At 42.9% G+C, this 14,037-nt stretch overlaps 1 protein-coding gene across 4 annotated transcripts in view; it reads right to left on the minus strand.

Moving 5' to 3' along the window:
* camsap2a (calmodulin regulated spectrin-associated protein family, member 2a) overlaps positions 1-14,037 on the minus strand; it is a 257,613-nt gene that overhangs the window by 37,929 nt on the left and 205,647 nt on the right. For all 4 annotated transcript variants that reach the window (XM_070887283.1, XM_070887286.1, XM_070887284.1 and 1 more), the window contains 3 exons: positions 4,877-4,958; positions 4,045-4,150; positions 723-805 (listed from right to left, as the gene is read on the minus strand). In XM_070887283.1, the coding sequence (XP_070743384.1) occupies positions 723-805; positions 4,045-4,150; positions 4,877-4,958 (271 nt within the window). The remainder of the gene's footprint in view (positions 1-722; positions 806-4,044; positions 4,151-4,876; positions 4,959-14,037) is intronic.

The following is a 14,037-nucleotide window of genomic DNA, read 5'->3' on the forward strand; positions in this document are numbered from 1 at the left end:
GAACCGGGAGAACCAGAAAAGGTTGGTTGGTTGATTTGGGTATCCTAATGAGGTGTGGCCAGAGTTCTGTACTGTCGGTAGCAGAGCATGTGGGAGACGACTGAGGGAGGTGCAGCAGTGCCTCAAGTGGTGGGAAGATAGTCATCATCTAATGGCAGAGGCAACCGTTTACAGAGGGAGAATTACTGAAGATCAGTGTTAACGTATAAAGCATGACTCAACAGAAAGGGCACAACATAAACAAAACTTTTAATAACAGATAGGCAGAGGTAATAACCTCACTTTACAATACAGATTAAGTGAAATTAGCTTCACTTCAGGAAGTTATTTGATTCACAATTAATACTAAATAACCAGCAAAAGTACCACAATATTTTCCAAGCACTTTTTTCTAGCTTGCTCTCTAGGCTATAGTATAATTTTACTTGTGCCTCAGGTGTTTCAGTATTTTATCACTGCATCATTTAAAATGGAAGAACATTGGAAAATGTAAACGCAAAAGACTGAAGACTATTGCTGACAGCTTTGCAACACCAAGTTTTATTTAAAAGCCAAACTTTGCTCTCATCAACCTGCTTTCTACCCTCGGTGATCTAACCACACGACAGTTGTTGAAGTGTAGGACGTGGAGTTTGGTGGAAACAGTTCCAGATGGCAGTAAGGATTTGCTACCCAAGAATGGAAATAAATTCAACACAGAAATATGCAACGTATTTTCGTACCTGAATCGGATGAATGGGGACGATGCTGAGTGTGTCGCAGGGGCAGAAGTGGCTGTGATGGTGAAAACGTTGGACTCACTTTGCTGAAAATAAATATATTGAATGAGACCAATTAACCACGAACTGCACAAAGGAGAAACATTTCCAGTTCGCTTCTCGTAGCGAAATCATAAATGCATTCATTATACTCGCATACATGATTATGTCACAAACAACAGGAACTCTTTCTCTGCAGCTTGTAAGGATTGTATCCCACTAAAAGATCTGATGGACTGCAAATATTAAAAGGCTCCCTGGCACACTTACCAAATCTGCTATTGACCCAGTGCTGTTACTGATCATAAAGAAGAGCAGGAATCAGTTAGTGCTGCATGTAATCCAACTGTAACTACTTGCCAACACTACTGCACACAAATATTTTAAGCACCATTTTCTTGCATTAGTGTGGCCTTAAAAGTACAATAAGCTTTAAAAAAAACTACATAGAGGGACCAGATTGTGGTACATTCCGATCAATGCATTCCGATCTGCATGTGACCCTAGACAGATTAGATTCTGGCTTGCTTCCATAAGCTACAATGGTTTTCACCTGCATTGATGTAGTTGTGGTTACCACAAAAGGCGCACTTATCAGCAACCATTTGTGCATGTTTGCTAAGCTTATTAAACTTAGAAGATCCAACAACCCTTCAAGAGAATGTTTAATAGTATAATAGGTTTTGAGAGATGGTCAGGTGGGTCCTAGAGTGTCACCAGCTTTATTGGAAGAACACATTGGGCCTGAACGGTCGGAGGCTTCCCACGGGCCGAAGCCTCTGACCAGAAAAATCTACTAACTTACCTTCTGCCTCAAGATCCATGGCAACTTGCACCCCTGGGCCTCTATGCACAGACATGCGGTTCACAAGCACCCCTGGGATCACGTGGGCCGACCCAACCAAGGAAGGGCATCCCCATTCATGCTTATTAATCCCCTTAAGCATGAATAGGGATTATATTAAACATAAAAAAACATTACATATTTAAAATTAATTAAAATACAATTTAATTTAAACATTTAAAACAAAAATTAAAATTTTTGAAAAATAAATTTTAATGTTTTAAAGGGGCTAAAAATAATTTGACTGTACATGTGGTTTAATGTTTAAATGAATAAAAAGATATTATTTTTATATATTTTTAAATTCTTCCAATGGTAAAAGCAGGCCTTACGTGGAAAGGCCTGTTGCCTGCTTTTACCAGGTGCAAGAATTTCACAGGCATTCATTCACTGGGCAACAGTTGGGCAAATAGCCCAACTCTCCGCCTACAGAGGGCCTTTTCCCAGGGATGGGTTGTTGGATCGGTCAAGAGAATTCTTGACAGATGGCAAGTTCCAGGTTTTAGCGCATGCGCAGCATATGCCTAAACCCAAAACATGTGCAACTCCTGCGGCCACGTGTGCACCTCAACGTGCCCATAGGGGCCACAAATAACGGCCCACTATGTTTGTATATTCCCGCCCCTCCCCCTGCAGCCAATAGTTAGGAGGTGTGCAAAGCTGGTGTTAACAGCCTCTCCGCCCAGCCCACAAGGAAGGCATTTGAATCTTCGTCCCGTCACCAGATTGTTGATCCAATATGCAAATAATATCTTGAACAGTCAAAATTCACAGTTTCCATTTTGTTATTTATAGAAAGACCTTCCAACAAAAACATCCCATGGAGGATCATGGTGGGTTGGATAAATTTCAGGGTAACAAAGAAAGAAAGACAGATTTAGATTGTAGCTCAATTGGCAGAGAAAGGTGGAAGAAAGAACAAACTCCATGCTGGTTAGGGAGACAAAATAGAGATACCACAGAAAAATCTTGCTTGTAGTAAGATACCACGCAGGCTCGACTGTGGAAAGGCCTGTCGCCGTGGACCAAGATGTATATAGTTTGAGGCAGGGATCACCTCATGCAAGGGGAAGGTACTTAATTAGGGCCAGAGTGGTCCACTGGACTAGTTTTGAATGCTTAAAGAGGTTGGAGAGGAATTTAAGGTTTCTCCCCACCCCGTCAATTTTCCTAGATTCTTAATCTGGTTTTGCATGTCTCCCAGGAGATTACATGGCTTCTGAGCTGGGGGGTTGGGGTTGGAATTTATGTACTGTGATGCACAAGACATCACAATTGTGTGGGACAGGCTGCATGGACTGGGAGACCTTTTCCTGTCCATCAGTTTTTGTATGCACTCTACAATGCAATCACAATTACAATTTGTACTGACATCTCAATCTCATTCTCAAATCAAACATCACAAACTGGCACTGCCAGATTGCCTGTTAAGTAAATTGGTGAACTGTAGCAGGTAGGTTGGCTAGACAAGTACTGCTTGACTTTAAGTGCTTACATGATCAGGGGACACAACTTAGAAATAATGAGCAAGAAAAGAAACGGTGAAACTTTTATTTTTGGGAGTCTTGTGTCAGGCATGCGAACAATGTGGCCTGCCCAATGGAGCTGATCAAGTATGGTCAGTGCTTCAATGCTGGGGACGTTGGCCTGGCTGAGGTCGCTGATGTTGGTGCGTCTGTCCTCCCAGGGGATTTGTAGGATCTTGCAGAGACATCATTGGTCGTACCTCTCCAGTGACTTGAGATGTCTGCTGTACATGGTCCATGTCTCTGAGCCATACAGGACGGCGGGTATTACTACAACCCTGTAGACCATGAGCTTGGTAGCAGTTCTGAAGGTCTGGTCTTCAAACACTTTTCCTCAGGTGGCCGAAGGCTGCACTGGCACACTGGAGGCGGTGTTGAATCTCATCGTCAGTGTCTGCTCTTGTTGAGAAGAGGCTCCCGAGGTATGAGAAATGGTAAAATGGCCGCCAGGGGTGGCAGCTCCCTAGGGGAGCTCCCCCATTAATCAACTCCCATTCTAGAATAAATTACCAATGAAAGGCAGCGAAGAAGTGGACAGTACAGGAATTAGGGGATATGTGAGGAGAGGCAAGGCATGTTCAGCCGAATGGCCATTACCTGTTCCTAAAAAATGTTAAGTTCTTAAAACCAAGCTACTTCAATGAAACCACACATGGAGTCAAATTTTAAAATCATCTTGTTCAATGTGCAGCCTGTTGTTTTTATCAAATGAGAGTGTACTGCACCTCTGGGAAATTTAATTCCCTCACATACCAATATACACACTTTGATGTTGCTCTGTGTATACATCATCTGACTTGACAGTTTTGCCAAACCAATTCAGGCTGCTGGTGATGAAGAACTGCACACACCACATCTTTCATGTCATTTACTTTGCTTGAAATATGCATTCTGAAATAATTCAGCAAAATTCTACCTGCAGCCAAACTCAGAGTTGGGAGAAGCATCCATGAAACTTTTTCTGGTGGCATTTGAAATTGGGAAAGCAGCAGGTATGTTCCTTATTGGGTGGAATGGTTCAGCTGTGGATAACATTAGACAGACATTTAATATATTTGCAGAAGCACAAAACGGTCACATAATACCGAGAGGAAATTCTCGGCCTTTGTAGATGGTACATATGAAGGGAATGAACTGATGGGAAGCAGATGAGTTATGCTGGATATTACTAATAAAGATCTATCCACACACTATCAAATCACCAAGTGTAACTGAGCACAATTTTGAAAACAGTTTTTTAAAAAACCTACTTTTAAATATTTATTTCAAGATTGCAATGTGCAATAACCATCACAGCACCAGCAAAAATATGGTTTAACCCTCTGTATTGTGACCCAGTATAACCTTAAGCTTCTCCTTTATAGTTGTTCTGCCAACAAACTTGACACACCAGAAAGGTTTATTTTGGCACTCCTCATTCCACATCGTTTTTTTGGGGTAAAACTCTTAGCCCACTTTCCTCAACTGTTATCTCCCACCGCCCTGGGAAGGTGGAACAGTCTTGGCAGCGGAATTTTCCACAACCGTCAATACTACTCGATGACAGGGCAAAAAGTGGCAAAGCCGAGTTTGAATGTGGAGGTGAGGCTAGGATTCAACTTGTAACCTTCTGGTCAGGAAGAAGAATACCCTGCCAGTGGATCTGTTCTGCACTACATGAGATCTCCAAAGACCTTCAACACTATAAACACTTAATCACCATCACTGGTACAACACTACATAATGCACATTAGAATTCAAGTACTCACCTTCCACTCTGGGCTGTACAAAATGGGGCTTCACCACCTCAAACCACCAGAACAGCTCTGCCATAAATACCAGGTAGTTATTCTGCAAAGAAAGCAGATTAAAAGTCAGTTAAGCACATTTTCTAGAAATATTAGACTATAATTTAAAAAAAATCTACATATTTTGTAATGAGATGTACACTGTGGCCCTTCCACTATTAGTTAGAACACATCAGAGGTTCACAATTCTACTTTTAATGAAAAATGCACAAGACCTAGTTTGGTTTCTACTAATCACAGAGACCAAGCAAAAACGCAAGAACTCATCATTTTGAAACAAGAAGAAAAAGCAATAATGAGAAATATCAGCCAATCACAAGGTACCTGCATTATTAGTGCTTCAATACTTCTCAAACAGGTAAACCTAATAAATCTCTCCAACTTTATTAATCCAACTGGGGAATCACGCAATTGTTCTGCTAAGCGGCTCAAAGACATTATAAATTATGAGGGAAATAGTGAATCTCCATTGGTATTTCTGCACAGTGAATAGAATGACATGCTGTGTATTTTTTTTAAGAAAAGCAGAGTGCTACTTTGCAATGCACAATGTATTTTTTTTGAGTCATGTGAACATCACGTGACTGGCTAAGCCACTCACAATGCAACAGTTCTACAACTATTTTAATTCTAACTTTAAATCAAATGTCCCCTTTTGGCAAGGGCACTCGAACCCACAAATTTCCAAAGAAACTTAGATCAAATTAAATTTAATTGCCGGGGGTGATGATGCACTCCAGTCCCTCTAGTGCCCACCTCTATGCACAATATTTTTTTTGAGAAAAACTATAAATCAAGTGCCTTCCTTAAAAGGGGGCACTAAAACAGACAAATTCACAAATTAAACTTTGGACGTTAAACAAATCATATTAAAATTTGGTTCTCGGGGGTGATGATGCACTCCAGTCCCTCCGGTGCCCACCTCTATGCACAATGTATGACTCTGCTGCTGAGGTGCAGCTGTGTTTAATCAGGTTTACCCCTTTAAGGGAAGTAAAGTCCAAATGATATAACTAGCAGATCCTGGTGTCATTAAGAGGTTAATTGCTGTTTGCAAAAAGGATTTGCAGATTGAAACATGCTAGTAAATCTCCAGCTCAGGAACAATCAACATGACTGCCTTTCTCCAAAGAGCAAGCAGCTTAACTTTGAATGTGTGCTGATTGTTCCACGTGCTGTGTATCTGGAGACCAGGAACAGCAAATGCAGGCCAGAGGAATAACGATTGAGTTCAGAACAGTTAGGAGAGTGAAAGTGCCTCAGTAACGAGTGAATATATTCCCCAGAGTGAGCTGCAGTACCATTGTACATATACGAGACAAGCTCCCTGTTTTAAAACTCCACAGTGAAAAAAATATTTTTGTATACTCCACTTTATATACAGCAGCTATAGTTTTAAAAAATACACTCTGAAATACCTTCATGTTTTAAGAAAGTTTCCACAAAACAAACTCTTTGAAAACACCAGCTTTTGGCTATTGAAATGGTGATTTTATCATTTTAATGAGTTGAAGTCTTTAAATCAACTTTGTATAAGAATTGGCACTTTATTTTATTGGAATGGATAACAAATTCCATTTATATTATGCCTTTAAAGCAACCCAGAGAGCTTCACAGAAGTGAAATCAGAGACCAGTAATGGAAGAAGAGTTGAATGTGACCAAATACATGGTCATTGAGGTAAATTTTCAGGAGGGTTTTAAAGGAGGTAACAGAGGTAGCTGAATAGAAGGATTTGGGTATCGGTTTCCAGAGTGTGGAATCAAGAGTCTGCTGCTGAAGGTGAAGTGGACAGAGAGGGGCTGATGCAAAGGAGGCAAAATTGAAAGAGAGGAGGGCACATATTTAGGACTGGAGAAGGATGCCGAGGTAGAGAGTCGCAAGGGTGTGTAAATGAGGACAAGCGTTTTGAATTCAATGCATTGGGTGAAAGAAGCCAATTGTGGTTGACAAGATCAGTGGTCATATAGGAATAAGGTTTATTGCAGGTTGCCTTGTAGACAAGAGAGTTTTTGAAGGGTTAGTTTATATAGAGTTGAATGAGAATCCAACAAGATGATTACTGGAGTAGTCCAGCTCCGATATGACAAAGGTATGGATTTAGTGTCATAGAGATGGACCCTGGAGGACAGACAATGGAGGAGGATGGAGTCAAAGACCCTGGAGAAGTGAAGAAGGGATAGAGCACCATAATCACAAAGAATGTCATTGGTACCTGTTTCAAGGCAGTCCTGATGGACAGGGTAGAAACCAGACTTGCAAGATTTGAATGGGAGATGCGAGCATAGAGTTGACTGGCGGCAACTTATTTAAGGGCCTTAGTGAGGAAAGGGAGGTTGGAGATAGGATGGGATTCAGAGAGGATTTGAATTAATATAACATTGGCATAGAAAATGTCGTATCTTTGGTTATAATTAAATTGTTTCGGCACATTTCTCCTTTAGTAATTTGATTAACGCACATAGATCATCTGTGTGCACATCTTATTAGTAATAAGACAAAGTAAATTACTTCCAGACTTTTTTTTTGGCAGCAGTTACCATTCTTGTGATGCTTATACAGGAATGGAGGATTTCTCTGGCAGGTATGGGTCTTCTAAATTTATTTTCATTTAAGTCATTGGCTATTCTCCTGTCTTAGCTTATGAAAGAGCCCATTTGTTCCAAAAATTGGGCCCTTTCTTTAACGGAAATATGCCTCTATTCGTTTCTGCTAAGTTTCAATCTCGGTTCAATGTCAATGTTGTTTGCATATATACATCCAGCAGTCAGTCTGTGGAAAATTATAATCCTAGGCAAAACATATATACTTCCTGCACCGTGCAGAATGCTCATTAAGATAAGAAATGTTAGTGCTGAGGAATGAATATCTTCCAATCAGCATCAAGCATTCCCAGTCGGGTATAGCAAACTCTGATGCAGAGTATAGCTCCCTCTACTCTGCCTCAGAAGACTGCCTCCTACTGCACCAGTGTAACATTTTCTCCATTTCCCACACCAACCATCCTGTTCCCTCTGGGGGAGATTGCCAATTACTGTCATTTGACCCATCATGCTCCTTGCTAGAGCAATCAAAATCTACTCCCAATACTCTGTTCTCTCCCCATACTTCTGCATCTTCCTTTGCTTCATGTACTTATCTACTATTTAAAAAAAATGATACAACGCTCTCTGTTTCAACTACTCCGTGGCAAAACATTCCATGCTCTGACAACTCCTCATGCAAAGGAATTTCTCCGAACCCCTCTCCTTACTTTCTTAATGATTTGAAGTGTATGACCCCCCAGTCACCGACTCCCCTCCCCAATCAGAGGACATAGTCTTTCCCTATTAACCTTATAAAACCCTTCATAATTTTAAAAACCTCTTGATTCACCTCGCCTTCCTCGACTCAAGTGAAAATAGTTCAAGTGCCTGAAGTGTCGTCTCATAACTATAATTCCTGTTCCCTGGTATCATCCTGATGAATCCCATCGAGCAGAATCTCAACAACATCCCTCACCACTGCTTGAAATCGCGCAAGCCCTTTTGGATCCACAAGCTTAACCTTCAACAATGCGACATTAACCCTGGATGCTTGGAAAGCCAAATGGAGTCCACACGATGTCACAAATAAACACCTAATCAAAGACCCGACACGAAAGCTCCCTGGCTTTGATCTTCCGCGAAGCTTGTGGGCAATCCGAAACCACATCCGAACAATCCACAGCAGATACTTGATGCACAAATGCAGAATTTAAAAACTCTCCAGTGTGTGACTGTGGAACGTACTTAATACCCACTTCACAGCAATACATTTGCTCTGCGACATAAAATTATAGTTGTTGCTCTATATCTACATCAGCCATACAAAGTAGTAGTATCCTGATCAATCTACGATCTACACCCACTGTCACCTGAAATTAACTTTTTTTGTAATGGCACTCCCAAAACAGCTCCAGAACTGTGGCCTAACCACTGTCTTGATCAAATGTATTATAAACCAGGCCCCGAGAGGTAGAAGGCCAATGTCTAACACATTGGGCTGTGAATTGAGGCCTCTCTGGGTGCGTAAGATGTGCGCAGATGAACGCATGCACCTAAACCCGGCACTTGCGATCTGTCAATTTTTATTTTGATAGATCGCGCGCCTCCCCGGGAGAAGGGCCTTCGCGGACGGAGAGTTGGGCTATTTGTCCAACACTTGCCCAGCAAATGTCCTTCAAGTTCTTATGCCTGGTAAAAAAGAGTTTTAAAAGATAGAAAAAAATAAATGTTATTACTTATTTTTATATTAAAAACCCTGCCCATGAAGGTAAGTTTATGTTTAACACTACTAAAACATTTTTTTTTTAATTTCAAAAAAATATCTTTTTTTATAAAACATTGAATTTAATTTCATTTATATTACTTATAAAAAGAACACTTTTTTTTTAAATATATGCGTTTTTTTTTGTTTTTAAGAGGTATTCCAATTGATCTTCTTGGAGCTGCCATTACTATGAATGAGAATACTACATTGTGATTGGTGGTCCAGGCCCACATGATCCCAAGATGCGCTTACGCTCCTGGGATGTGTGAGCCTCTGCACTGGACTGCGCCTCGGAGCCAAAGTGTTCGTTCCTCTGGGGTCACCAGGTACTTTTGTAAAAAATAATTTTGGTCGGAGGCACCTGCAGGAAGCCTCCGAGCACAATTTCTGGCCCATTGTACTTCCGAGACTTCCCACCCCAGCAGGACCTCGCTAATTTGTAACATCATCAGCTGATTTTGTTGCCAGAAGAATCACTTGATCTTATGCACCGGCCATTTTTATTTTACAAACATGTTAAAATGAAACTCCCGAGTTACATTTTAGATTTGGCAAATCGTTGCAGAAGTATGTGAATTGAAAAATTCTCTTGGGCATTTCCTAATCTCTCCACCTCTTCTTGCAGCGGGTGGGGAGCCTTTTCTGGCTCTCCGTATCCCCCACTTCTGGTCTGTACTCAACCCTTTCATAAGGATGGCCACTAGTTTCCTACTGCTTCAGTTTCTCTCATCTCTGAGCATACTGCATCCATTCATAAATAGAGCTGTTTGTTTCCTACTGCACCATAAATATTGGGGGGGGGGTGGGGGGGTGGTGGGAGGGGGAAGAGAAGAAATTCCAGTATAGATTGAAATAACATTTGCATCCACTGCATGAGACACAGAAGAACTGGGGCTTCACATCTGTTCTATTTGTTTCTAAAAGAATAATGGGGCAATTCATTTATTGAAGTAAAATGTAATTTTTACTTAACAAAATAGTTAAAATGAAACTGCTGAGATATGTTTTTAAACTTGTACAGGTTGAACCTCCTTTATCCGACACCCTCGGGACCTGGCCTGTTCCGAATGAGGGATTTTGCCAGATGAGGAAAGGTCACGTGTTTGAGTGGACTACGCCTTTATGCGCTGTTGCTGGGTTGGGCTGGGGTGGTGCTGTGGTCAGAGTGTGTGTGTGTGTGTACGCTGATTGGGTGGAACGACAGCCAGTCAGTGTGCAGGGTGCTGAGAAGAGCCGGCGGGCCCAGAAGAGTTAGCCCGACCCCCTGAGGGAGTGCTGTGGGGAGGAGCGGCCGGCTCGACGATTGTGGCTGCAGGAGTTCCAGCAGGGCAACGAGGAGGAGGCAGCCTATCGAGGAGAAAGATTATATTGGCGAGTAGAATTTTAACAGTCGCGTCCTGCGCATGCGCCACCCGGCGTCCGGGAATGGTTTCGGACGAGGGGTGGTGCCGGATAAGGGAGTCCCGGATAAGGGAGGTTCAACCTGTATTTGGTAACAGACTGTAAGTTTATGACTTGGATTGTGCTTGAGTGTACAGCCACACTCTGGATTTCATACCTTTGCACTGGCTGACAATCCATACATCAGCTCCCTCCAAACAACAGATACAGTTTTGGGAAATCCTGAACCCAGCAAATAACAGAGCTAATTTAATTGGCATGTAATTCAAAATAGAGCAGTTTCATATCAAAAACTGCAGAATCATTTTGGCACCGAAGGGCACAAAACAAATCCACAATGTATTAGTACTCCTGCGACAGCAGTTGTTAATCTGATCCTTTTGTATGCTGAATAAGATTAAGAATAATAAAACCAATTACAGCTGACTGTAAAAATTATTTTTTCTTTAGTTGTTTCATAGCTAAACTTAATTACATTTACCTCTTACTACTCTGCACAACTCAGGTTCAAATACCTATTGGGGGTTATATATCTGGGAAAGTTAGATTAGTACCCTACAAAGTGCTATCTCATTAATACAGTGTTAAATTATGGCAGCTGCAAAATCGCCACACCAAGTGACCCTGCAATTGAAGATTGGCACAGGGCTTCAAAACAGAAGACAACTCCAACAAAATATTAAATCATCAGTTTTAATATCCATGTTTCATTCATAACATCATCTACCTATCTGGTTGTATATGAATATTTGCAGAACAATCTGGTTTATTGGAACAGATGTGAAATAATGTTATTTTACTGTCCATCAGATCTGACCCACAGGGCCCAGCAGTGCTGCTCCTCGATGATTTTTTTCAAGACTGATCGAACAACAATCTGTTCAACAGCAGATGGCAGGCACGAGATTTCAGCACATCACCCAACATAACGTTTACTCTCCAAAGCAGAACCAAGGCAACCACAAGGTTCTGTTTCTGAATTCGCATGAATGAGGTTCAGCTGGCTGCACCATCAACAATGAGCCAGAACCCAACAACACCGAATAAACAGAAACGATTTAGTGTGCAAAGTTAATCGCTTTAAAATTGACAGGTAAGATTATGTTACCATGGTCATGGTTTTGTGTGTTTCATTATATGCACAATGCAGATATCTTAATATATATTGGTCAACCTCCCATGGTGTTACACACGAGGGGTCAAGACCAATGCAGTATTGGGTCAAGACGAATCAGAGGATTAGGAAGGGAATAGTTAAACCATGTGGGGGAGGAGCAGAAGGTAAAGGGGGAGGGGAGGTGCAGAGGAAGGAGGACAAAGTGGAAGGCGATGGGGAACAAGGGGCAAGACAGCAAGTGAGGGCAAATGCCCTCCCTTTACCAGGCTCCGTGCTTGCTGTGAAGGAGAGTTCCAATGTCAGCTGGACAACGGGGTTCTGAGAACAGCATCTGATTTCCAATTGCTTGGTGAACTAAGCCTCCTGTGATCGCAGGCTTTCTGGTGAAGTGAAGGAATGGAGTGAGTGACGCAGGTAATCTGACGTGGTACAGGTTGGCAGACGTCTGTTGTCAGCTGCAGTAAAGGGGGATTGTTGGTCAGACCTGCTTCCTCGGGTTTGGGAGGGGAGAGCGTTGGTAGCGGCAGATGATTTGTTCTGCTGCTTCCATGGCGAAGTCAGTCCGAGGCTAGTCTGACTCGCCTTCTTCCATTCCTCAACTTCCGCAAGAGTTTTACACTGTTATACTCATAATAAATAGTCAGACCGAGTACTGTGTGTAATGAGCAAGTGTGACCTTAGCTCCTTTATTGTAGTTCCAGAGTGTAGGTACCTTGTGGGTGGCCTGCTTATATACTGTACTCCCAAGAGATGCTGGGATCCCTTGGGACTCCCAGGTAGGCCCTCTGGTGGACAGGTGTGATGCAGGTTACAAGGGATTAAATAACATCACTCCCCCGTAAAGTCAACAATACACTTATTTATAAGGTGAGACGATCTGGGGCTTTGTGCTCCCCTGTCGATCGTCTCAGTACAAATGTTCGTGTGGTTGAGTTGATCAGTTCTTCATTGGGCTGTTGGGCAGCTGGCCTTGCCGGGCTGCTGGGGAAGATGAGTTCTGTTTCGTGGTCAACTGTGATGTCAGTTGCCACTTGTGTGTGTGTTGGAAGGTCAAAGTTGGTGGTGTCCTCTTCAGGTTGTACGTAGCTGTTGGTGAACCGCGATTTAATTTGGTCCAAGTGTTTTCTGTGCGTTTGTCCATTGGTCAGTTTGACCTGAAACACCCGACTCCCCTCTTTGTCTGTGACCGTGCCACGAGCCATTTGGGACCATGTCCATAATTGAGCACAAACACAGGATCATTGATCTCAATGTCGCGTGACAAGTTTGCACAGTCATGGTACACACTGTGTTCATGCTGCTTGTCCTCCATGTGATCACGTAGATCAGGGTGGACCAGAGAGAGTCTTGCTTAAGCGCCCTTTTCATGAGCAGCTCGGCTGGGGGAATCCCTGTGAGTGAGTGGGGTCTGGTGCGGTAGCTGAGCAGTACTCGGGATAACCGAGTCTGCAGGAAGCCTTCCGACATGCGTTTCAAGCTTTGCTTTATGTGTGGACTGTCCGTTCTGCCTGGCCATTGGATGCGGGCTTGAACGACGCAGATGTGACATGTTTGATCCTGTTATGGGTCATGAACTCTTCGAATTCGGCACTTGTGAAGCACGGCCCATTGTCGCTGACTAGGACATCGGGCAGGCCGTGCGTGGCAAACATAGCTCTTAGACTTTCAATGATGGCCGTGGACGTGCTTCCAGACATTATTGCACATTTAATCCACTGAGTCAGTATCCACGACAACCAAAAACATTTTGCCTAGGACTGGGCCTGCATAGTCTACATGGATCCTCGACCACGGTTTGGATGGCCAGAACCATAAACTTAACGGTGCCTCTCTGGGTGCATTGCTCAACTGAGAGCAAGCGTTGCACTGGCGCACACATGACTCTAAATCTGAGTCGATGCCTGGCCACCACACGTGGGATCTGGCTATGGCTTTCATCATCACGATGCCTGGGTGGGTGCTGTGTAATTCCCCAATAAATGTGTCTCTGCCTTTCTTGGGCAAGACTACATGATTGCCCCATAAGAGACAGTCCGCCTGCAGGGACAGTTCATCTTTGCGATTGTGGAATGGCTTAATCGCTTCCTGCATCTCCACTGGGACATTGGACCAGCTCCCATGGAGGACACAGTTTTTTTTTTACCAGGGACAGTAAAGGATCCTGGCTGGTCCAGGTCCTGATCTGGCAGGCTGTAACGGGAGATTTCTCGTTCTCAAATGCCTCCATGACCATAAGCAGGTCCGCTGGCTGTGCCAGTTCCACCCTTGTGGTGGGCAATGGTAGCCGACCGAGAGCATCTGCGTAGTTCTCTGT

The sequence above is a fragment of the Pristiophorus japonicus genome, chromosome 8 (assembly GCF_044704955.1).
Source record: "Pristiophorus japonicus isolate sPriJap1 chromosome 8, sPriJap1.hap1, whole genome shotgun sequence".
Lineage (NCBI taxonomy): Eukaryota > Metazoa > Chordata > Chondrichthyes > Pristiophoridae > Pristiophorus > Pristiophorus japonicus.